Source organism: Falco peregrinus, chromosome 13, assembly GCF_023634155.1.
Source record: "Falco peregrinus isolate bFalPer1 chromosome 13, bFalPer1.pri, whole genome shotgun sequence".
NCBI classification, from domain to species: domain Eukaryota; kingdom Metazoa; phylum Chordata; class Aves; order Falconiformes; family Falconidae; genus Falco; species Falco peregrinus.
Window position 1 is genome coordinate 5624988 of NC_073733.1, and position 24701 is coordinate 5649688.

At 46.1% G+C, this 24701-nt stretch overlaps 1 protein-coding gene across 2 annotated transcripts; it reads left to right on the plus strand.

The window, feature by feature from the left end:
* The first annotated feature begins 54 nt into the window (after nucleotides 1-54).
* Nucleotides 55-24609, plus strand: LOC101914579 (synaptotagmin-like protein 2). Of its 2 annotated transcripts, XM_027787942.2 has the most exons (16): nucleotides 55-188; nucleotides 2458-2609; nucleotides 7391-7484; nucleotides 9008-9101; nucleotides 9269-9362; nucleotides 9961-11082; nucleotides 12417-12515; nucleotides 14532-14623; nucleotides 15085-15186; nucleotides 17083-17252; nucleotides 18068-18170; nucleotides 18798-18959; nucleotides 19685-19763; nucleotides 20350-20449; nucleotides 21403-21608; nucleotides 23204-24609. In XM_027787942.2, exons 1-16 carry the CDS (start codon nucleotides 88-90, stop codon nucleotides 23347-23349), a joined length of 2916 nt encoding a protein of 971 aa, XP_027643743.2. In that variant the 5' UTR covers nucleotides 55-87; the 3' UTR covers nucleotides 23350-24609. The 2 variants fall into 2 exon arrangements, with proteins under 2 accessions (XP_027643743.2, XP_055673914.1); XM_055817939.1 differs by lacking the exons at nucleotides 55-188; nucleotides 2458-2609 and having other exon boundaries at nucleotides 7467-7484; nucleotides 8988-9101.
* The last annotated feature ends 92 nt before the right edge of the window (nucleotides 24610-24701 follow it).

Here is a 24701-nt window from a genome sequence, read left to right on the forward strand (position 1 = left end):
CATGGCATTGCCGCAGCCTGGGCTGGATTAGTTCCTGGTGTGTCACTGCTTCAGCTGTCTGAAGAACTGAAGAAGGTTGCAGGGAAGATGTTGGACTTGAGCTTCCTGACTGAGGAGGAGTATGAAAAGCTGATGAAGGTTCTGCAGAGAGATGCAGAGCTGAAGAAGAAAGATGGGGATCGCATCAGGTGAGGGAGTGTGCAATGACAGCAGGAGCTTCCCCTGGGGGAGATTTTTTTTTTGCTTCTTTTAGAGAGGAGAGTGTGTGTGTGTGTGTGCAGCAAGGAGAGATGCAGGCTGTAGCAGTGTTGTCCCTTCTTGCTCAGATCCTGACAGATCTTTTCATTTCACCTCCTGCTTTCTCAGCCATCCTGTTGTCGCTGCTGTCCCCTCTGCAGGGTTGCAGGGCTGGACTCTTAATCAGCAGCCCTCAGAGACGCCAAGGGAAATCATCCCTTTCCTGCTCTATGGAGGAAGATGCCGATTTCTCAGTGTCAGAGGTTCAAGCAAGGGAGTAGCTTCTACCTTGTTTTCCTCACGCAGTAGCTCAAAAATCCCGTAGAGTGTTTTAAAATGAGACTTTCATCCCTGTCTCTGTTTTGTATCCCTCCGGTGCTCTTTGAGGTGGGGTGTGTGTGCAGCATCTGTCGTGCAGGCAGAGAGGGGCAGTGAGATGCTATGTGATGTGCCAAAGGTTTGCGGGAAGCCGTTTCAGAGCCAGGAAACCACTCTCAGTTCAGCTGACTTGCCACTGGCCATCCTGGAGCTCAGCTCTGGTTGATCGGGATTGCTTGTTGCTGCTGTCACTTTTTAAATGCCAGCCATTAGACCATCTGGGCTGACAGTATGCACCAGGCTCAGGAAGCTGGCACTGAGCTCTCCATGGCAAGAAATTAGTAGTTCAGTGAGCGTGGATGGCACTGTGTGAGTTTACCCCTGTTAAGGATGTGAGTCTTTGACTTGCCGTTGAGCCAAAAAAGAGTAAGCCCCGTGTAGAAGGGATACTCAAGGCTTGAAGGGGGGGGTGGGCAGCTTTGCAGCAGGCTCTGGGAAGCCTACATGCCCTGGCCTCTGCTCAGGGGTGGGAGCTGGGGAAACAGAACTGGCGGTGGCATGCAAGCAGCATGGACCTGGGGCATATGTGTCTGCATGCTCTTACATCTCCTCTAAATTGAAACAAGGTTTTGAAAAGGTTTTATCTTTTTTTTTTTCTTTTCTGTTTCTGAAATGCTGTAAAATTTCTGCTCTGCAGTGGAGGTTTGGGGAAAAGATTTTGGTTTGGATTATTTCAGTTTTGTTTCACTTCTCTTCAAAAGCTGTTGCACAGAAGGCTTTCGTTTGGGAGCAAAGTGAGTTAGATCCTGACTAGGGGGGTGCCGTTGCCCCTTGCTGTCGATATGGCTATATGTGGAAAGACCTTTGGTGCAAGTGTGGATGTATGGCTCCAGCACAACCTGCCTGCGGGGTGAAATGAGGGCAATGGCAGCACACTGATACGGTCTCAAAAAGACTAAAATATGTTCCTACATCTCCTCTGGCCCAGCACCTCAGGACCCTCACAGGGGCAGATGCAGCCCTGATGTAGATGGGATCTGCCAGCTCCCTGGCTGTCAGTCCTGCTGGGCCCCCCAGCTTGACCCTTATGGGCTCCAGTAGTTATCTGGGGTTTTGCCCCCTCTTCTTGCTGAGAACTGGACTGTGGTGGGAGTTTCTTCTGGCCTCTCAGCTCTTTTAGGAACCCTGAACTGCGGTGAGGTGTGGGAGGCAGTGCCAGCTGAAAGGCAGCTAATTCAGCAAGCCTTGGTATAAAACCAAAATAACCAGAGGAGGGTTAAAAGTACAGGCTGGCAGACAGAGCGCTGACAGGTTTAGGTGCCAGAAACCAGCCCTGGGTGTGCCCAAGTGAGTTACAGTAGGAGAAGCTGTGCTCAGGAAGGAGAGCTAACTGTTTGAGTGCCAAAATTGGCATGGCAGGAGGAGCAGGGAGAGGAGCAGTGTCCAAGGAGAAGGCTGTAGGGTCATGTTGCTCACCTAAATAACATGATTTATTTCCATGGTTTGCATCAGATTTGATCCAAAAGGCTTTGCCGCTCGTAAAGAGATTAATAGACAAATAAAATGGAGAAGTGCAAGACCTGCAAACAGCCCCATCCCTTCCTGAACGCTCAGGGCTGCAAAGCAAATAGACAAATCTCATTGCCAGGTGACTGATTTGGATTTGGAAAATTTGGAAGAGTTGAAAGCACGTGTTTACAAGGTGCTGTTCCCATTTCAGATAAAGAATAAATCAGCTTTTGTTTTAATGCCCTTTTGGCCCTTGGGATTGCAGAGAATAATCTCTGGATCCTTCATAATATAAGACGTGTGAACTGTACGGACAGTTGTTATGAAGGTAGCTCAGGGGATGTCAAAACCTGCGAGATCTTTTTGGTCTGTAATGTTCTCACTGATTTTCAGGCGGATACAAGGCTCCATCAAGGATGAAAAGAAGAAGAAGTTTGTGACAGGTGAATGGTTTTCTGAAGTGAAGGCAAAGCGATTTCAGGAAGACTTAGAGGGGCCGGATCTACTTCGGGCATCGATTAGAAGGAAAAAAGGCAAACTAGAAAGTAAGTATGTTGGTGTGCGTCTCAAGAAAACAAGTTGATGGACCAGAAAAAAGTGGTCAGGTATGGGGGGCTCCCTGTACTGGGAGTCTGTTGGGGGCCAGCCAGTGTGTTGTGATAAGGGGATTCTTAGCTAATCTTTCAGTACTAGAAGAAAATACACAATTACCAAAATCAGGGCCCAAGAAAATACTACAGTGTGGCAGAGGACCAAGGCAAAAGCTGTTTACCGGCTGTGTGCAGTAAATGCCTTTTCCCCACTTCAGCTTCTTTCTTCCGAAACATCCATTTGTCAGAGGTCACTGGCAGCATTTCTTGTCATAGAAGCAAAAAAGGGAAGGGGATGATGTGCGGCAATCTTTGGCATCAAACTGCTATGTGTGGGTCAGGCACCCCCCCTGCCCTGATTCCTAGAGTGGTCTGACAGAACCAGCCGGGCAGCTGCTCTTGCAGGCCTCTGGGGTGGTAGGCTCTGTCACATCTCTGTAAAGGGAGAGCAAATATTTGCTCACTTGAGAGAGTCCATGCCTAGCTTTTTACATGGGTATAATGCCAAGGCCCGATGTGGTTTTCAAAGTAAAAAGGGCTTTGGGGCCAAGTCTGAACGATACCCAGGCTGCTGTGCCTTAGCAAGGGTGTTTCTGGGACCGTGTGCTAGTTCAAGGCAGATGTTTTGTGTGTTGTTTGGAGTTCAGATGAACTCTCACGGTGGTATGTAAAACAGATCAAATCAGATCTGTCGGCTCAGTTCAGCGAAGAGAAGTGATCAGCCCCGTGTGAAACGAGCAGGGCTGTGCTTTGAGTCCAAATGTAACCAGCCTGGAGCTGGCACTTTGTGCTGAACATTTGTGCAAAGCAGAACCGGGGATGATTCATATCCAGTCCTCAACATGAAGACAGGCCAACCACTCCACAGCAGGACCGCGGAACTGCAGCTCAGTCTCCTCCTTGATTATTTGTCAGGGTGGGTAATCACAGATACCCAGACATGGCTGGTGAGGGACTGGCTGCTGCTGCTGCTCTGGGGCAGCCATGGCCCTGATCCACAGCTCTGGGCACACTCTACCATGGTCCCTAATATAAGGACCCTATAACGGCTGTGTTCTTTTGGAGTAAAGACTACTGTCCGTTAAAGGGTTGTCTTCCATCTGTCCAAAACTCCAATGTCATCTCCACCAGTTCAGTTCAGCTCTTTCCTGGGCCCAGCTACCCATTCCTGCCATGGGGTAGCAGCGCTATAGATCACTCCTGTGCTTGGTGGGCCTCGCGGGCCAGGCTATCTCTGTAACGTTAATTGCCTGGGTTTAGTGTACCCCTCTTAGCTCCACATTACATAGACACGTTCTCAAAGCTAAACGCTGGCTAGGGACTTCGCTAACCCAGAGCCTCATTTTCTTTTTGCTTTTTACTTACCCCTGACAGCTCTCATAACTTAGCATAGATTCATTGGAGCCTCTGATGCAGAACCGACCCATCATATTTCATATGAAGTTGCTTTTATCCTTGGTATTAAGGATTCATGATGTCATTGAATTTACTATTTTATCATCCCTCCAGAATGCTAAAACATATGAAACCTTTTCCAGCTCGATAGAGTTGCATGGCCATTTCTGCAGAGTATATCCATTTCTGCAGAGCATATTCTGCTCTTTGAGGACATGCATTTGTGCTTACACCCTCTTTGGGTGAAGAGACAGACGCTTCAGCAGCCCCTCTGCTAGGGCCCAGGTCAGACAAATGCTCTGTTGTCTGCAGCCCCGTTAGCAGCCAGCAGTGAATTGGATTCGTCTGCCTTTTGCCTTGCCACAGGCATCAGCACCCTTAGCTTGCTGCCCATTTCAGGAAAGCAAGATTTGAAGTACTGTTGGTTTTAGATTTAACTTTGCTGATGTGCATGTATGAGATGTGGTCTCACATTATCATCTAAAATAACCTCCTTATTAATATAGTAGTAATATGTAAGTTATGTCTTTGCATGTGCATTACTTGACTAATGCTGTTTTAAGAAGGAAGAAGCAAATGTTATTAAATTACTATAGTAATTACGTTTAGATTTAGCCCTCTGTTTCTTTTTCAACTTTTTTCTTTCCTTTCTCTTTTTCTATTCTCAGACTCATTTTGATAAAGCACAAGTATAACACATGACTAGTCCTTCCTCTTATTTTTCCCACTGCCATTTTACAGCACTGGTTGAGGATCAGGATTCTGCAGCTAACATTTTCTTCTTGCTGTTGCCTGTTGCACACTCAGCTCCTGCAGTGGTTACCATATAGATTTCCCCCTTCACATGATGGACTTGTCAGCAAGAGTATTGCACTGGTGAGAGCAGCGCTTGGCCCATCAGGGAACAAGGATAAGGCCCCTTTATGAACAGTTTGGCCGTGCAGCTCACGTTCAGTCTGCAGTAGGTGAGATAAGGGCCTTTACTTGCCACCGTGACACCTTTTTTTCTTCTCCTGAAAAGATCGTAGTCGTTCACCTTCTCCTGGCATTCAAGGCGGTGAAGGGGTGCATGTTCTTTTAGCCAAATCAGTGTGATGTGTTTGTGAGTCCAGGGCTGGTAATCCTGATTTAAGTCTTTGATGACTGCGTTGGGGAGTGAAATAAGAAAATTCCTGCATGGAAAATCCCTGCTGAGATAATTGCTGGCATTCCCGTTGCATGGTAAACGGGCTGAGGAGGGGTGGAAACCGGTGCCTGCACAGGAAAATGCCCAGTGACCTTTTCTGGAGGAGGGTTTTCACCTTCAGAAGGGAGAGCTGTGTGGATCCCTAAGGGTCTTCACAGTTGGTATTGACTATAGTAGAAAATGTTAGTAACCAGCAGTAATGTAAATCTATAAAATGGATAGATACCCTATATTGAAACTACAGCCCACAGGGCAGTGCAGGTGGATAAATTTGGTGATAACTTCTTCTTGAGCTTGTGTGCAGTGGATGAAAGCTAACAATTGGGTGGGAAAGGGACCATTTTATCTACCTGCTGAGGCAAGTCAGCCCCAATGGCACGGTTGGCCATGCTTTCCCCGAGCGTGCGGTGTCTTTGGTTTAGAGTGATAGGAAATGAGTAAAGCAACTGAAGTGTTAGAGCAGGAGTGGCCGTATACATATGTGTACAAATATATGTACGGACAAGTTAAACTGGTCAGGCCACTACTAATTTTTGTTGGAATTTGCTTCTTATTCTGTCTCATCCTGAAGTTAGCAAAAGCATTTTTCTTGTCTTGATGGATTATAACATACTAATAGCCTATTTGTTTGTGGTTATAGAAGCCAGGTATAGCTGTGTCAGTGGGCTGAGCCGTTTTGAAGGGCAGTGATTCGGATGGGAGGAAGCAAACAGCTCCCGCTGCCTCTGCCAGCCGGGCGCGGGGAGCTGTCCCTGAGGGGGACGTGTCAGTGAAAGGCAAGCCTGACACAGTGCCTTTGGAAGTGAGGTGAGAAAGAAGTGAGGTCTTCGGCTGTCAAGGTCTTTTCAACCATGACAGGCAGAGGGAACATGTGGGAGCTGTGTGTTTGGTTCCTCTGCTTCCAGAGCAGCTACCTGCTGGCACCTCCCTCCCCGGGGTCTGGGGCAGGAGGACGTGGCTCACTGTATAAATGCTCCTCAGCGTGCCTTCGCATGCCTGCATGTGATGTGGCCCACGTGTCACAGCTTGTCTCTCCCGAAACAATGTTCAGTGATGCTTTTTGCACATGAACGTTTGCATGGGCAAAACGCAGTCACTCTCTCAGAAACTTGCTCTCTAAAACCGGCTTGTTCTTACACAGCCAGGGTCCTGTCTTCCACCAGGAGCGAGTCCGCTGCTTCCCGCTGCTGTGGGAACCACGGGGCCACCCAGCTGCCATCCCGTGTGTGTGCCAAGCACATGGTCCTGACGCAGACAGCCCCAAGCAGCGCCTGCCGTGGTCCTCTGCACCACAGGGCCAGGCGCTTCGCCAGCAGGAATTGTTGGGACTGCAGCATTTGTCTCCATGGGGATGCACAGGCAAGGGGGAATGAAGCTCCATCCCCATCACCTGCTGCTGGATGGTACCACACGGGCAACGTTGGTGTGACACTGATACCACGGCCTGCTGTAGGACTGCTGTGCTCTGGGGTTTAGTGCCGTTTTAAGTGAGGCTATACTATTTAATGTCACAGCTGAATCCTCTGAACCTCTGATTCTATTATGTTGTGTAATGAAATATATCCTAAAGAGATTTGGCGGGTTTTGGAACGGGTAGATTTACTCTTTAAAACAGACCTAGCTGCATTGCATAAGTGTGTGCAGAAACTGCAGACGAGACTAAGCTTCGTTTTTTGTTGCTGTTGGAGAGTTTAATCGTTTTGGTTTTGCAGAAGCAAGAGAGCCTGTTTGCCAGCAAATGTCTAATGCAACTTTACACCCTGGCACGCTGCTCTAAAGGTTACCGTCTTCTATTGTTTTTTCTTTAGGGTCTTTGAGAGCTTAAAAGACATAGCTGAGCCTTGTGCCAGTAAAAATAACAGGGATCTCTTAATTAACTGTATTGGCCTCCTCCTTTGTTTGCCAAGATCCAATGACTTGAGTCAAAACAGGAAACGGCTGAATTTAAGTCCTGGAACGGATTAACTTTATTGACAGCTGTGGCAGTGTCCTGCAAAGGTTTCCAGTGATGTGACAGCTCCTGGCATGAGCCAGGCATTAGGCAGTTCGCTTTGGCCTCTTGGACCCATGGGCCTTTTCTTTCCCCAAACAAAACACACCGATCATGACAAGTTTAATGAAATGTCATTTCTCAATTGTCTTTGCTATATTACAGATGAGGCCAACGAGCACATCCGAACGGGTCTGGGAAGCAGAGCTGCCCCGAGTCCTCCCTTCCCTGAGCACGCTGCTGGCGCGGGAGAGGAGAGGTAACCACCACTGCTTGCGCAATGCTCTGGCTGCTGCTCTTACTTCTAATGAAAATTGAATGCTACCCATTAAATCCTGGTTTTTAACTGAGTTTCCAAGGCTGTATAAGTAATAGGTTGTATAGGATATTTTTAAAATCTTTTTTCCAGGAATTGTCAGAGTATCAATCCTCCCCTAATAGCTAAGTGCTAATGTGCTTATCCCAGAAAGGTCTTTTCCTGCATGATTTGATAAGAGGTCAGTAAAATGGAAGCTGTCTGTAATGTCAGGATATTCTGGTTAGTTTTTCAAGGCAATTATGGTTGTATTTGTTTAATTTTTGCCATGGAGCAATGTTAACAAAATGAACTGTTTGAGGAAACCGCTCATTTCCTGCTGGTGCCAACCTCTATGTCCAGTGCTCAGCACTCTCCATCAAGGCTTGGTAGGTTTTCACGTTGTGCTGACTGAGCAGAAACACCCACTAAAAGGGCTCCAACGAGCAAATCAGTGACCTCACTCCATATTCGTGGACTATGGAGAAGCCGTTAAAATATTCACATATTCATTTATTGTTGCGCCCATCTCATTTGCATTTTATTTTGTCAGCAGAATGAGGAATTATTCTTCACAGGTGGTGATTGCTCCAGTTAAATATTAAATATGGGCCTTGACAACACTTCCACATCTCTTACAGCTGGTCACTGGGTGTTGCTTAATGAAGGATCCAGAGTCAACAAGCCTGAGATGCTCCTGCTTTACTGGCACAGCAATGGTCTTAATGGTTTTTCTGGGGGTTGATTAAATCCTGAAAACCTTGCTTTGTTTTCCTCATTCAGCTCTAAGCACAAAGCATTCCCATATGAAATCTTACCAGCTTGACTGCTGCTTTCCATCTGGAGAGCAGCCACCACTAGACACTCCACTCCCAAAGATGGTAGAAACAGTCAAGTAAACCACCTGAGATATGTGTTTCTTCCATTTATTTACCAGGCAATTATTAATTAACTTCTATTCCAAGCATAAAGATTTATATCCTCTACTATAGTTTTGCCTTAACTATTGTTGTCATAGTCATTCCTGTAGTTTCTAAATCCTACATCAATCTGGTTTTGCCTTTGGCCTGAACTGGGAGGTGTGGCTGGTTCCTTCCTGGGCCATAGCCTGGCACTGCATCTCCCTCCTGCAAGGCTCTTGGGCTCTTCTGGCACTGCTGGTTCCTGTGCTTTCCCCTTATGGTTTTCTCCCAGAAGGGGAAAGTCTGACTAAACCTAGAAGTTGGCACAAGTTCTGTGCTGGCTGCAGTGGGAGACTCATCCTTACTCCATGTTCTGGTCGTTTAACATGTTTCCCTTCCCTGCAAGCAGTAATGGGGAAAATAAATGAAGGCAGCAGCTCTGGGCAGCCTTATATTGGGCTGGGTCAGTAGATCAAAGTGGCAAAGTAGATGAGCAGAGCTGAGATGGTGCTGAAGACTGCATGATCACCCTACCAGGTACATCACTACCACTGATCTCCCTCAGCTGTTTCTCCTCTCCCCCAGATCCAGCACATCTGCTCTTGATACCACAGAGGAGCGTAAAATCTTGCCAAAACTGAAGCCAAGACTTCCTGCCCCGCTGTCTGCGTCACACAAGGTAGTACAGGCACAGCCTCTGCACCTTTATTCCTTGGACCTTCACATAGTCTGTACCTGCTGGCAGGGGCTCCACAGACTGCCTGCCCTGGTGTCTGTGCTTGAATAAAATAGATTTTTCCAGTCTTTTCAGTTTATATACACTGATAGTGTTTGTTTTCCATTCAGAGATCCAGTATACATGATGTCTCTTCTTCAGAGAGTGACACTGGAACAAGTCCATTTGTGGCTGCAACAAACAGCTTGCATTTGTCTAGAAAAGGTAAGGGTTTTGTTCAATGAGCCATTGGTGGTTTTGTTTTTCAACATCAAACACCAAGAGACAAGATGCTATTTTGTGTGTGTACAAATGAATAACAAACAGTATTTCTTACCTTGGCATGCGAAAATGGGCTGCCAACATTTGTATGAATTACGCCCAAGGTAGCAGGGACCAAGAAAAAACAAATCCAATGACTTGAAATGTCTCCTGGCTCTTAGTATGACTTGAACTGAGTACTTGGCTCACAGCTCCTTAATCCATAGATCCAAGTTACCTCCTCTGTCCTGCCTTGAATATATAGTGTATTTTTGGTACGTAGCAAATAGCCAGTAGGAAAGCTGTCAAACTGAAAGCAAAGCTGCAAACAAATCCCCAGCTCACAGCCGCAGTTTAGAGCTCAGTGGATTTTTCCCGTTTTCAGGTTTTCAGGCTGGGGTTTTCAGGGCTTGCTTCAGATGGAAATGGGGAAGAATCAGGAACACACGGATGGTTTCTGGAAACTGCCCCTGGTTTCTCTTTGAGAAGCTGCAGCCCAGTCTTCCAGGGAAATACGATATGATGTGATGGCCCAGGCTGTGAGCATCTGTTGTTGTTGTAGGTCACGGAGCATCTCCACTGCCCCCCAAGCTTTCAGAGGATGCTGTGCCTCAGCCCAGCAGTACAGCTGGAGGAGAAGCTGTTCATGGAGCCACTGGCACCACAGTGGGGCCAAAAACTCCACCCGAAGATAATTATGCACCCAGCAAGTTACCAGTTAAGAGGAAACCAAGCAGAACTTTCCCCAGATCCGAGCAGTTTGTGAATCACATGGGGCTGGCAGAGAACAGCCTTGCAAAGAGGGAGCTGCTGGTGAGCCCCAAGCCTCTGACCGCAGAGGGAGAAAGCAGTCAGGCTGTGAAGCAAGGTGTGAACTATACCATCTCATCGATGAGCCACAAAGAGGAGGATATCGGCCTCAATCGTGAACACTTCAAAAACTTGAAGAACTTCTGGGAGAAGGGCGCAGACTCTGCGACAGTGAGAAATGTGCTGGAGGACCCAAGCTGGGCGGAGGCAGAGGGTCGGCAGTTCAAGCTGTGCCGCTCGCTCTCTGTGCAGTCTGGACAAGGCCAGAACAGTGAAGAAAAACCTGGTGTCCTCACCAAAACAAGAACCCCTTACAAAAGGACAATAACCTTGTCTTCCAGCGAGGAAGAACCAAGCTACGTAGCCCCTGTGAGGAAGGGCTCACTTTCTGTCGTTCCTCGATCCACATATGCTAAGAGCAAAGGCAGCCTGGCTACAAGAAATAACTCACTGAGTGAAAGCAACGGGAAGCTGCCGGTGCCTGAGGAAGAGAAGGCAGCACAGCGCTGCTCCAAGAAATCCAGATTGCCTGTGCGAGCGCCTTCCGTCAAAATCGAGTCGCCTACCGAAGAAGTGTCTGGCAGCACGTTTGAGCCAGAGACGCCTACAGACAGGTTTATCGTGGCAGGAGAGCGCAAGTACACAGCGACTTCCCTGGCAAGCAGGGTGCAGATACTGATCGAGCCTGTGCTTACAGATGGTGAAAACGATGATGAGAAAGAGGAAAGATCTGATTTGGGCACTCATGACAACATGGAAATAAACGGAGAGCTACCTGCGGAAAAAACGTGTGAGTCTTCAGACAAGCCAACACCCGGTGAACCAGCCAGAGAGAGAGAAGTCGTTCAGGGAATGGACTCAGCTGTTTACTCAGGTACTGAGGGCTGTAACTGCACCCTGTGAAATCGCAGTAGAGTGTCATCCCTAAGCCTGTTTTCTTCCCTAACCCTTCTGCATTTTGCATATTTTCTTCATTTGTCCATTTATTCTATAGTGCAGTCTGTGCAGAGTTAGCATGTGTGGAATGTGTTTAGTGAACAGCTCTGGAAACAAATCCTGTGTAGCGTGGTACGAAGTGTAAAAGAGGGCAGTGCCGTGTTCCCTTGCCTTCCTCCCTGCCACCAGCCCCTAGGCCTTGCCTGCAAACACCCCAGCTTGGGACATCCCTCTATTTCTTTAGTGCTACCTACAGCAGGTCATAGGAACTTACTTCATTTCACTCACTGGGAAGACTGTACTTTCTTCAGATGTGGGGCTGGGGGAATTCTTTGTGGTGGTAGAGATAAGTCTGACACAAAGAGAAGAAATAAAATGTGAAGCAAAGCATTTAATAAATACATTGGCCGTTAGGCTGTCTTGATATAGCTGCTGGTGTCAGTGCTTAAATGACATTTCGGGTCTTTTGGGAATGCACAAGTGAATTTGGATATTAAACTGTGACCAAAGTGGACTGAACAAGGAGTCTGATCTTTCTGGGTTCTGATACCATGTTCTCAACCATGATGGTGTCAATAGTTTCACCACTTTAGCAGCCTTTTCCTCTGGGTTTGATGGGCTCTTGTAGTGACCGTTACTGTGAGCAAAAGTTATTGTTAGTTGCATTCATTTTACGTGTGGGCTCCAACTGCCCACAGCTCTGCCCTCTGCCATGCCAAGACCTAGGAAGAGAGAGCTGCTTCTCTCCTTTTTCCAGATTTCCTGTGCTCATGCACCTGGGTAAGACCTCTTTGAGAGGATTTTCCATAGACTCATCTGATTTTTAACCGTGTCATTTTTTGCCTTATTTCCTACCTCATATAACATTTCTATGAAAATCCTGAGTTGCACTTCAGGTTAACGCAAATATTCCCTTTATATACCAGATCATTCCTATATTTCTCAGGTTTTTGGACTTATTATTATATTCATTTCAGGATGATATTAGCAGATGGCTGTGTTTCACTGGAAGCTCTTTGCAAGTGCTGGTCTGTTTTAGGGACCAGATTAATCCAGTGTTTACATTTCCCATCACAGTGTGAAGAGTTTTTCTCAGGGAGAGACATTAAAGTGCACTAATGATTTGAAAGCAGCCCTGTGTAATGTAACTGCAGTGTCCTCTAAACAGAGCGAACAAGCCAGGAGAGACACACACACATGCGTGCTTGTTGACACACTGCCCATTTGTGTTTATTTATTTACCGTGTTGATTTGGCTTTTCATGTATTCCAGAGGAAGATGGGGATCATTCTCCCGCCGCTCAGGCATTGGCCCGAGCAAATAGCATTAATCTTGCAAAGAGCATGGTGAACATTTACACAACCACAGAGAGTGAGTAACATTTTTCTTTCTCCTTTTTCTTTCACGTTCCCTGAAGGTAATATATTATGCCGGATTCTGCATCCCTGGTGCTTCTGTGCATGTACCAGGCAAGGAAAATGACATATTGCTTCATCATCAAATTAGAGAGTTTATAGTGCCTAAAATTAAATTCAGAGCCAGGAAATTGCAGCTAGATTGATGGCGTGTTACTCAGTGTCTCCAGCAAAAAAAGCAGTGGCTTCAAAGGGTTGGCAAGAAGCTTGTACTTGTCTCTCCTCTTCCCCCACCGAGTACTGTGGGAGCTGCAGCCTGCACGGTGGGTTAATCGGAGGTGCCAGACCTCGGTGCTGCAGACTCGTGTCACACGCTCACGGGGCGTGCAGTGCCCAGCCTGGGCCTCTCACCTCGCCCAGCACAGACCCTGTTCGTTGGGCTGATCTCCCCAGCTACCAGGTGGGACGTGCTTTATGGTGACGGTTTCTCCCTGGGAAACCAAAAGCTAAGGAGAAGGCAACCAAGAAAGCAGCAGCAAACCTGAAGAAGCCCATGGCCAAGAAACCTGTCTGTGCTACCAAGAAGCCCAGGAAAGCTGCAGCCAAGGATGGAGGCTGAAGGAAGGCAACAAGCAGCCTCTGCGGCCAAAAAAGTCAGGTTCAGTCCCCAAAAGGTGACAACTGGCAAGCCCAAGAAGACAGCTAAGAGCTTGCCTAAAAGCAAAGTAGTGAGGCCGCGGCTGCCAGCACCGAGGTGAGAAGGCTGGGAAGGCAGTGCCCGAGGAGGGGTAAAGCCGCTCAGAGGAAACGATCAAGCTGACACCTGGTCATGGGAGGGAGGAGAGTCCCCTTCGGGGCACATGGAGGGCAACTTGGGTTGGGACACGCTGCATCGCTCCGTGGCTGTGCCCACCCCTCCGGTAGCCTCATGCCACGTGCGTGCTGCGTCGCATGGTGCAGCAGCGTGTCACACGGCATGGTGGCTCGAAGCTTCAGGTCCCACGTGCATTGCTGTCCAGTGACGGGGTTGTCACACAGACAACCAAGATGTTAGCCTCCCCTTATTAAAGCTCGTTTAGAGCCACAAACTTCACCCTTGGAAACCCTCCTCCGCAGGGTTACACTTACTTGTTGGCAGTATAACAAGTAGTCTGTGGAGCAGGCTAGACTTGATGCTTTGCTCGTGTTTGGAAATAAAAATAGTAATTATCAAATTAATCGTACATCATATAAAAGGTAAATCATACAAAAGGTAAACCTTATAAAAAATGCTAAAGAACCTTTTGGACATTTTGAGCACTGAAGAATGTATCATCATGGATAACATGCTAAACACGTGTATATGTGCATGCATGTTTATGCACATGTATCTTGTAAAAACAAGTTCTTCTGGGATGGAGGTAGTCATATTCAAGGGAGTTATTTATAAAAGATAAAGATAGAACAAATAGGTTTTATTTAGACATTTAAGCAGTCCAATAACCATCTTTCTAAGCTGATCAAAAGCTTTTTTTGACTTTTTTCTTTTAGATATCTTGCTATTGACCACCTCTTTGTCTAGCACGGTATTGGAGAGGTGTGTGCAATGGTGAAAATTGTAGGTATAAATATTTTACAGCTGTTTTGTACAGGCCAGTGTGCTATGAGATGAAAACGTGAGCATGTTTGGTTTCTTTGACAAGGAGGGAGATCTGTATGGCTTTAGTCTAAATTAAATCTACACAAAGAAAGTGGTGCAAAGATACATGTCCTTCGGCTAATAATGAATTACATTAGCCACTAGAGGGGGTGTGCACACTCCCACACACTGAACAAAAACCACATTGAAAATAGCTTTAAGATACTAGTTAGCAGTTTTTGTCTTGGGGAGGGTCAGCTTCAATGGCAAGACGACAGCAACAGGGCATATAGGTGGTGGTCCAGTGTCTCCTACACGCTTTTCCTCCTGTTTTGTGCCCTTAAACAAAAATGTGACTTATATTTTCCTGACTCTGACAAGATGTCTTGATGCCTTTTGTGTTTGTGCCTACAGCGTACAATAAACCTCATTTGATACCCCATCAGTTTCTTGAACCTGAAAGAGTCAAAGAGCTGAGCAGATCGTCTCCTCTCCTGTTGTCTGAGGTAGGCTAGATGCCAGAAATGGCTGGAATAATGTTCATAGCATCCCCTGAATGGCAGTTGGTTTCATAGGAATGTTTCTCCTGGACACTGACAGCACTTGCTTTAGAGCACGCCTTGGTTCTGTCGTAAATAAATGAGAAAAGCCTTAAGAAAAAAGCTCCCAGTAATCCAGCCCAGCCCTTCTGTTTTGGAGGAGGTTTCGTATTTCCCTCTGTCTCAAACCACACTCTTCTGTGCCCTTTCCAAGAGCCCAGCAGCTGCATGCAGCTCTGTTTGGAGGCAGTTAATGATGACGTTCACTGCGATCGGAGGGAATGCCTCTGGGGAGACTCCCTGCGCTCTCCTCCACTCTCCTAACCTGATCGCCGCTTAATGGGACTCTGCTGAGCTATTGGGTTTTTTTCTGTAGTGTTGCAAAGTGCTCAGGCAGAGCTTAAAGATGCTTGTTATTTTCTGAGCAGACTGAATCAGACACAGCTTCAGAAATCAGCTTCCAGTTTAACAAGCACAAAAAGACGCCTAGCATTGGCAGCCACTCGTCCGACATGGCATCTGTCTCCTCGGTAGGTATTTAATGCGTACATCTCGCTAGACAGGGTTTCTCATCCGGATGCAGTGACACTGCATTTAGGCTGATACTGATGATGTGGCCTCCAGAGTATCCTTTTGGTTTCTGTATGGTACATTATTAAAAGAACAGCGATAGTTAATTACTTACTCGGGTTAAAGGAGTGTTTCCAGGTACCGTTTCAAATTAAAGACCCAGTGCGTCATTGTTAGATAAATTCACAGTCAGCGACAGCCCCCACTCCAAAGTGCGGATGCTCTGAAGCCAGGCAGCATGCAGGAGACGGGGGGGGACTTTTTCTAGGTGGGGAAATGCACACAGTTGTTAAGTGACACGTTTGTGGTCCAGCTGCAAAAGAGCCAGGACTGCAGACGGGTGCCCTCTGCAAGCTCATCCTTCACTTCATCGGCAAATTCGAGGGAACTCGGAGCTGGACAGCAAAAGCGTGATTTAGAGCTTCAACTTCTAAGGAAAGCTGAAAAGAGCTGATTGTGTGTAGTTGAGCGTTTTTTGAAGATTCCTTAGAGACAGTGTTTTGGGAGGAGGCTTGAATTTGCTGTGTTACTGTTACAGGTATCTCCAAGGTGTATATGTGAGATTTAAAGAATATATGTGAGGTAAAGCTGACAGGGAGAGGTCATGAATGTAACAAACATGTTAAAAAAACACCTTGAACTTTGGGGCATATGAGTCCTTCTATCTGGAGAGTCTGGGAGCTATGAATGAGCCTTTTGTGCCCAAGTCACACAGGTATTCTTGAAAAATTTTGTTCAGGATTCTCTGCTGGGGCGAGTATCCTGATGGGATGGATGGTAAATGCAGCTCCAGAGACTAAGAGGAGATGTTTAGCAGGTTTCTGTAGGTTGTAATAGAGGGAAAATCAGAGCCAAAGGAAGTAGGGGCAGAAAGAGAAGAATTAGGTTAATTACTAGGAAGGTTTTTTGATAATTGTTCATGGCTGTACCACAGAAAAGTACCAAGAGGGTTAATTATTTGCTTTGTAAACAACATTTGCTTTTATGTTATCCTGTCAGGAATCATGAGTGATTGGTGCAATAGAAAATTCTCACTTTTCTGGAGCTGTGTTTTGTTTCTGCTTCATCACTTTCTACCAGTGAAAGACAAAGCCTTGAAAAAGAAGCCCAAGGCATGTGGGCAAAGGCAGTTTGTTCTGGCAAAGCAAGTGACTCTTGGGTGCCTCGCTCCTGATTTATATCTGTAGAACCCTTGTTTTCCTGTGCAGGTAGGTGCACACAGGCTGTCTCCAGTGGGACAGTGGCTCCTCAGGACAGGGGTTATATCTATTTCTGTTTTGTACAGCTCCACGCACAGTGTGAGAAAGGAACAAGATAGTAATAGGTTTTCCTATATTTCTAGTCTGATATGGTTCTTACTGGCCTGTTTTAAAAATTGATTGACAATTGTGTGATTATATCTGCCTGAAATAATAAGGTCATATATGGATAGTTCACGTTCTGTTAATGTATTTCTTTCTTAGTGATGAGACTGGGTCAGGATGGCAGCTGTAAGCATAGAGAAAGGGAAGAGACTTGTGTGATTCCCCCAGTATCTATTTCCCAAAGTTTTGGGATTCAGGGGTGAAGTATCTTCTGCATTTCTGGAGCATGCAGGAGAAGAGCACTTCTACCTCCTGGTCTAGGATAACACGTCCTTGTGAGACGCTTGTTTAGGTTCCCCAACCCTTGCTTGTTTGAGCAGAGCTGCAGATGTGGACCATTTCTGTGTCAAGGACACAACATGATACAGGGACAGAAATGGCAGATTATTTCTCTGGCAATGCGCTTCCCAGACTGTTGTCTTTGTCCAGAAACCAAGTCAGGTGGGTGGGTGCCTATTTCAGTGGCACTGACCTTACTTTTCCCCCTTGCAGGTGAGTGGTAGTGTGCTCAGTGTCTACAGTGGCGATTTTGGGAGTGTGGATGCCCAAGGTACCGTGGAGTTTGCTCTAGACTATGATGAGAAGAACCGGGAGTTCCAGGTTCATGTGTCCCAGTGCAAGGACTTGGCTATTGTGGATGAGAAGAAAGGCAGATCTGACCCGTGAGTGACACTTTGGTGCCTTCAGACTTCTACGTTGCTGAATTTTGTGTCCTGGAGGCTGCTTTTTTTTTTCCTTATATTTTCTGTTTTTAAATGTCATGGTTCCTTCCTTCCTTCAGACTTCCGGTGCATGCTTACTGCTGGACTTTCCTAGCTGATGGTTCTGGAGCCACTGGCATCAGTAAATATGTTGCCAGACTTAAATTTGAACAGACTGAGGAAGCTTTGATCAATACAAAGACAATTCCTGTTATCACTGGAATATGTTCTCTTTGCATCTGTGTGAACCTTGATCTCCCCATGGTGGACACACTTTGGTAATAACTCTGGTGATGCATACACATGCCTGTATGAAAAGGAGGTCTCTAACGAAGTGCTTTTAGGGGCACAATGGTGGTTGTGCAGAGGTTAGTGATCTCTAGTTTAAGAAATTATGAAAAGCAGCTTGGATTTGAACCCTGAGAGAGAGAGTTAAAGACATTCTACCTCTTTCCTCTTCTCTAATTTCATCTTGATCTTGAATGCACAGAGATGCTATAGTTGTGGGCATCTCAGAAAATGGGTTTATGGCCTTGCTGGCTTCCCATACTGCCTAGACAGCTGCCTGTTCTGAGTGTTGGTAGCATCCACCCATCTCCGGTGAGATTTATAACTTCACATGCAAGTCAATATCCTAGCAGGTCTCTTAGTTAGTTTTGTCCTCAAAGAGTCAACTCCATCTCTATAGTTCCACGCCACCATTCACAGGTGTTGCCTGCTTATTAGAGCTTGGTGATATGCAACAACATCCCGCTGGAGTTTGTTTTCTTTTCTAGGTATGTTAAAACTTACCTGCTTCCCGACAAAGCTAGAATGGGTAAGAGGAAAACTTCAGTGAAGAAGAGGACAGTGAATCCCATTTACAATGAGGTGTTACGGGTAAGAATAAATACATGCTCTGAAAACCCATGTTGTAGTAGGCACCTGTACCAGGTCAGGTCTGGAAAGATCCTGCCTTCTTGGCCAGGCTTCTTCGCCTGCCTCCCACCAACACTGCACTGCTCTTCCCTTGGGTTTGTGAGGGCAGGGGTGTTAAAGGTTTCGCTGCACCCATCCATGTGGCACCCAAGATTTCTTCGTCAAAACCACACAGTGATCTTCAGGGGAGAGGGACCTGCAGCATGTCCTGCCTTCAGCCAGAGCGAGGGGGGTTCTTCCCTTCCCTGGCACACAGTCACGAGGCATGGGGTCTCCATACTCATCAAAGCCTAGAGGATTATTTAACCGTGCCTCGGCCTGTGTTAATAATTCTTGAAAGAATATTGGTTTTGCCCTGTGATGAATGGAGTCTAGGTTTCCTTGTGCTCAGCGGAAAAGCTTTGTCAGCATAGTACTATTGCTGCAGGGCAAAAAAATAGATGTTCAGAGTGAGGCCAGTCCATTAGTGTGTGTGTCGAGGGGGTGTGAGTGTCTCAGAGCTTATTCAAGCTTTTGAGTAGTTTATTTGCAGTTGTGAAAGAAACAGAAACACAATGTGAACAACCTGACTTCTCTTTCTTCCTCTAGTATAAAATAGAGAAAATGGTATTGCTGATCCAAAAATTAAATCTCTCTGTTTGGCACAATGATCCGCTGGGACGTAACAGTTTCTTAGGAGAGATCGAAATAGACTTGGCCAGCTGGGACTGGAGCAACAGGAAACTCAACTGGTACCCACTGAAGCCCCGAGTAAGTGTATCTCAGCTGCTATCCTGCTTCCTAGCCCAGCCTTGAAGCCTTCAGGGGTGGCAGAAGTCCTTCCTGACTCCTCTGAGGTCTTTGGGTGTAGTGGAGCAGAACAACCTGCATTTTACCTAGGGTAGAGTGATAAAACACCCACAAGCCCTGGGCTTGTTCAGTGCTCTGAACACAGGCCTTCTGGGGCGTTACTTGGTGACTGATCTGTAGGGATGCTTTCATAAATGTGATCTGACACTAATCAGTAAAAACTCTGATGTGATTTTGCCTCTTTCTCTGCTCACATAAAGACACCCCTTAAAAACAGGCAGCAGAGTCCTAGGTGATGCAGTTGAACATACCTTGAGAGGTGAATATTCAGGTGCCACTTTTTGTAAAGCCTGTACAGCTTCCTGCATGCTTCTGGGTTCAGAGGTCTAATTTGAGATCCCTTTTCAAAAAAGAAAGGACGTTTGTCTTTCAAAACTAAGATGCTTGATTATGTCCAGCTGAACACGTCTGGAAGGGCAGCCTTGCTCTGAATCCTCAAGTTTTGGTTCCGACAGACTGAGTTTGAGAAGAAAGCCACAAAGAAAGGAGCTGCCCTGAGAATGGGCTGCCCCAGCCATGCAAAACCAGAGTTTGTCCATTTGTGCCCCTCCATTGAACTCAAAAGCTGTTTGCCTTGCCATATTTACACAATCCCTCGTTTAGTCAGTCATAACTTTCTGTTTCAGAGCCTTTCTGCTGTTAACGGTGTGGATCATCGAGGAGTGATGAGTTTGTCTATTAAGTATGTCCCTCCGGGAAGCCTAGGTAAAATGTGTTCCGTGCATTAAGAAGTATTGCCCATATGTAGACATGCAGCTTGCGATGCCTCATCTGTTTAAGGGCTGGGTAAAGAGTAAAGTCATTAGAGCAGGATGGTAGAGATCAGCACAAAGGCACAACGAGCAGTGCTTGGTAGCACTATCCTCAGCCTACGTCTGATGTTCACATCTGCATTTGTTGGGAAAGTGTTGGGGAAAGAAGAAGGGCTCAGCGGCCTCAAACTCATCAGCGGGTACGAGCACTGTGGGCACTGTAGGGTGCTGCAGTGTAGCAGCAGCAACACGCAGCCCTTCTTACTGAGGGGCGGCACAAGGCTGGGTTTGCCCGGCAGTTCCTTCTCCTTCCCTGTTTCAAAGCAACACAAGCGCACTGTGTCAGGAGCTCTCTGCAGCTGCGAGTGTGACGGGGCTGGTGGTGCTGGGGCAGCCAGGCAGAGGGGTGCAGGGCAGCAGGAGTGAGTACGCAGAGAAGTCATGGCGCTGCTCCCTCAGGTCCCTGGAGGAGAAGCCTGTCATTTTGCTAGCTGTTGTAAAGACTAGCGTGACAGTTTTTCTCTTCTCCTAAATGGCAGGTCCCAAGAATCCTCCCTCTGGCGAAGTTCACATTTGGGTCAAAGACGTCAAGGACCTGCTGCAGTTGCGTCCTTCTGGAGTTGACTCATTTGTGAAATGGTAAGTGTTGGCTTTGATCCTGGGGCTGTGCCGCCGCAAAGCAGTAGGTTTTCTTCCCTCTTCTCAGACTCACCTAGCTGTGCCGCCATGCTGTAAAGCCTTCATGTTGCACTGGGCTCTGCAGGAGAAAATTGCCCTTGTTACTCACTTGTGGCCAAATTAAGAAAACCCTTGCTGTGATAAAGCTCTTGGTCAATCAGTGCCTGTGACTCACTCAGTGATTTGCCTCAATAACATCTGAGTGAGATGAATACCTCAGCCCAGCGTGTTCACGCGGAGTTGTGAATTTTGCCTTGATATGGGTTTGCATGCAAAGTTTGGGAATTTGTTAGGGACTTGCCAGAACTGATATACAGATGGTTGGATCCTCTTTGCTCTTCTCCAGAATTTAGTATGTGCATTTTCTGCAGCCTGCAACATCGGTTTTGCCTGTTATATGGGAGACAGTGCTGCAAATTTTTCAGAACATTAAAAATCTTTTAAGAGTATTTTAAGATTTTTTTTCAGCCCTTTGAAGTGCTCACCATGTTTTTGGTACATTTCTGAATCCTTACAGAGTTATCCTGCAGAAAGGTTCACTGTTCAGAAGCCTAACTGACCATTTTGAAATGCCCTCTTAGTCGTTTAAATAATGAAAATTTATGAAAACAGAAATATGTGAAAATAATGTCCTTTTTTCAGTGTAAAATGTCAGTTTGCAAAAACATTGCCAAAAGCAGCAGATTTTAAGCAAGTACCCTCCTTTCTGAAAATGTTTGCTATTAAAATGGATTTTCTTGGCCAGAAAAAGTTTCATCCAGGAATTATGAACATTCCCCATTAGATCTACTGAGATCTCTTACCCAATTCCTCCTTCAGAACTGAAGCTTGTTTAGACTGAGGAACTTTGTGGAACAATTCAAATCTCAGGTGATAACTCAATACTACATGCTGTATTTTTTCTCCTCTCAAAGCTATGTGCTTCCAGACACCAGTAAGAAGAGTTACCAGAAGACCAGAGTCATAAAACGAGACACAAACCCTGTTTTCAATCACACCATTGTGTACGATGGCTTTCATACCGAGGATCTAAAGGATGCTTGTGTTGAACTGACTGTGTGGGATCATGAAAAGCTTACCAACCATTTCCTTGGAGGAATCAGGCTAGGCCTTGGGACAGGTGCGTGATTTCCTTTCCATTGGATGAATAGTTACGGTATTGCTGAGCCACCAGATACAATGGGAAGTTGCAGAGCATTTTCCTCTCAGGTAGAAACCAAGGATGGAGAGTCTCAGTAACTGGTGGCAGTCTGGGTACTTGCACTGTGTCTTGTGTGGAGGGGGCCCTGGTACCATGATAGCAACCCTCTATTCCCACATTTTCTGCCAGCATTGGTTGTGAGGTCTGGCAAAATTCAAGAAGCTCCTTGGGTCCATCAAGGAGCTTTCCTGCTGTTCCAGGAAAACTGGCTGCCTTAAAAGTCAACATATGTTGCTACTCCTCCCAGGGAAGAGTGCTCATAGCTGAACCTGAATGCCATGTGGGACAGCACCACCCGGTGATTCTGTCCACATCACCTCCTCCCTTCAAATGCTTCAGTAGCGGGAGTAATTAATGCTTGAAAAACAGGGCGAGCTACGCTCGTTGATCTGGTAGGTTATCGGTACTGAGACTACTGTCCCTGGGAGCTGATGGCATAAGGTTCCTGTTCAGAGAAGGACTTTAGCCCTGTGCTTAGCTGGAAGTGTTTTACTTCAATGGGGTTACTCATCCTTGAAGTCAGGAAAATTCCAGTGTTTTTCAGCCAAGTTGTAAAGTGCAGATGGGACCATCTCCCATTGTCCAGCTGTCCAGAGTTGAGGTTTGTCCCTCTCTAAACATCCTGTCCTGGCTTTCAGTGTACCCCATGCCTAGGCTTTGACAGATAATGTCTTCATCTGGGTGGTTTTGTGGGTGGGATATCTATAAAGTTTTCTAAACTATTTATTGTTAAGCAAGAGAGATCTCTGAGAGATGAAAGGCAAACGGAGGACTTCAGAATGTTGCGATAAATGATAACTGTTCCTTGAGGGTATTGGGAAGAGGCTCGTAGCAGCTGGAAGGTCTACCTTGCAGGTGCACCCATGCTGATTGGATTTGCTTGTGTGTTCTCTGTTTTCAATCTGTAACGTGTCACCAGGAGGGTTGCGAACTATCCGGTTGGAAGGGGCAACAAGAACAAGCCTATAAGCAAGATATAAAAACACCAACCCCAAGATAAGCTGCAATCCAAATTTAGATCCAAATTTTATCTCGATGACAAGTAGTTGCCACATGAAAATTTGGTTGGATAATCGACTTGGAATTAATGCACACGTTGTCCACTATCAGTTTGATTCCTGTACAAGTGAATTGCAGAGTAAGAGAATTTTGACAAATATCCCACCTTGTCCACAAGAAAATCTTTTTAAGGGGAAACCCAAGCCTTTTAGACCTTCTTTACCATTCTGAAAGATGCAGAAAGAGCTTGAGCCCAATATTATTTTCCTTGACAGGTTATGTTTAGGTTTCTTGCATTTTGTGGCTTTTACGTTGACTTCATTCTGAAGTCTGCTGTAAAATGGAGGGCATGAGCAGAAGAACGGGAGGTGTTTAGGGGGCAACTTGCTGGGGGGAAGTCAGCACCTTTTATGTTAAGCCACTGCCTGCAACAGTTACATCCCATTGAGTATTTTTGCATGGAGTAGAAACTCTTTGTGTAGCTTCCAAAATTGTAGTTCTCTTGTTCTTTTCAGGTTTGAGTTATGGGATCTCTGTGGACTGGATGGATTCCACACAAGAGGAGGTGGCTTTTTGGCAGGAGATGATGTCGGCTGCCAATGAATGGATTGAAGGATTGCTGCCGCTGCGCTCACTGGCAGGGAGGAAAAAACTGAAATAACCTACTGTTTGTGCCATTGAAAGGCTGAATGTGTCCATTAGAATTAGGAAACTTCCTGCACCAAGGTGATGGAGACCATCCACAGGGCTGGCAAGTGTCAGGGTAATAAGGCAACTGACGGACAGCACTTTGGAGGTGGTAAATGTTAAGTACTAATTCCCTAACAGAGGACATGGAAGATCCCAAACTGATGCTATATTTGATTTTGACTAAGAAGAAACTTCATTTGCCTTTTTATTTAATCATTTATATTCAGTATCCTTGAATTCCATTAAGTTCTGGGAACGCTGACAGAAGGAAAAGGAGATATTTTTATTTTTTTTACTGTTTCTTGTGCCATTTTTTTTTTCTGTGCAGAGATGTAGTTGTACTAAAGCAGCAGCATGGTATTATTCATATTCCCCTGCAAGTGGTACACTTTGTACTTGATGTAGAATTGCTCCAAGTCACCGGCAGCACAGTCCCAGAATGAGAGCTTTACATTTGTCACTGGTGATAACACATCTCTAACATAAGGAAAATGGAGATCCAAGGCAAGTCTAAAGAAAGACAGGAGTATTTGAAGCAGAAAATGAAGCAACCTGAGGAGGATAACAATGAGGAATTCAATGTATTAATTTCTTTCTGCTTTAAGGTGAAAGAGAGAAGTGATGGTCCTACAGCTAGTGAGATTTTGCAACCAGGGGCTGTTTTCCTAGCTTTCCCACAGGCTTCCTCAGTGACCTCAGGCAAGTTTCTCTGTGAAAGGGCAGTTTCAGTGCAATATAAACTAAAGTGCTTGCCCAAATGTAAGATATGGTTACCTTGCTAACGAGCCGAATCGCACCTTTGAAATGCCTTGCGTGCAAAACACTTCAATATGAAATAATGACATAGGAAACAGTCTCACGTTAGCCTGGCACCGCGGGTCAGGAAAGAAAGGTCAAAATCAGACTGGAGCACAGGAGATGTTGGGAGCCGGTGGGAGAGTAAGTAGGGAGTGAAGGAATGTGAAGGGTAGCTGCAGAGCTCCAGCTGCCTGGGGTGGTCTCCTGCCTCTGCATATCCTGCTGCCCTTCTAGTCTTCCTCTCACCAGAGGCCTCTCAGCAAGTTGTCCGTGGCCGGCATTTCCTTTTTGCCAGTAGCTTGCAACAACTTTGCATCTGGCACATTCACCGTGGCAGAGTGGCATTGTGAATGTATTTTGAAATGCAGCTTTGTAGTTTCTATTTTGGATGTATATATTGTGATTAAATAGAATGTTTTTCTTTCCTCATCAACTAGTCTCCTTGTACCTATTTTTATCATGGTCTCGAGTAACACAAAAGCAAGGAAAAGAGGTGTTAAATTTTGTCATGTCAAAATGAATCAT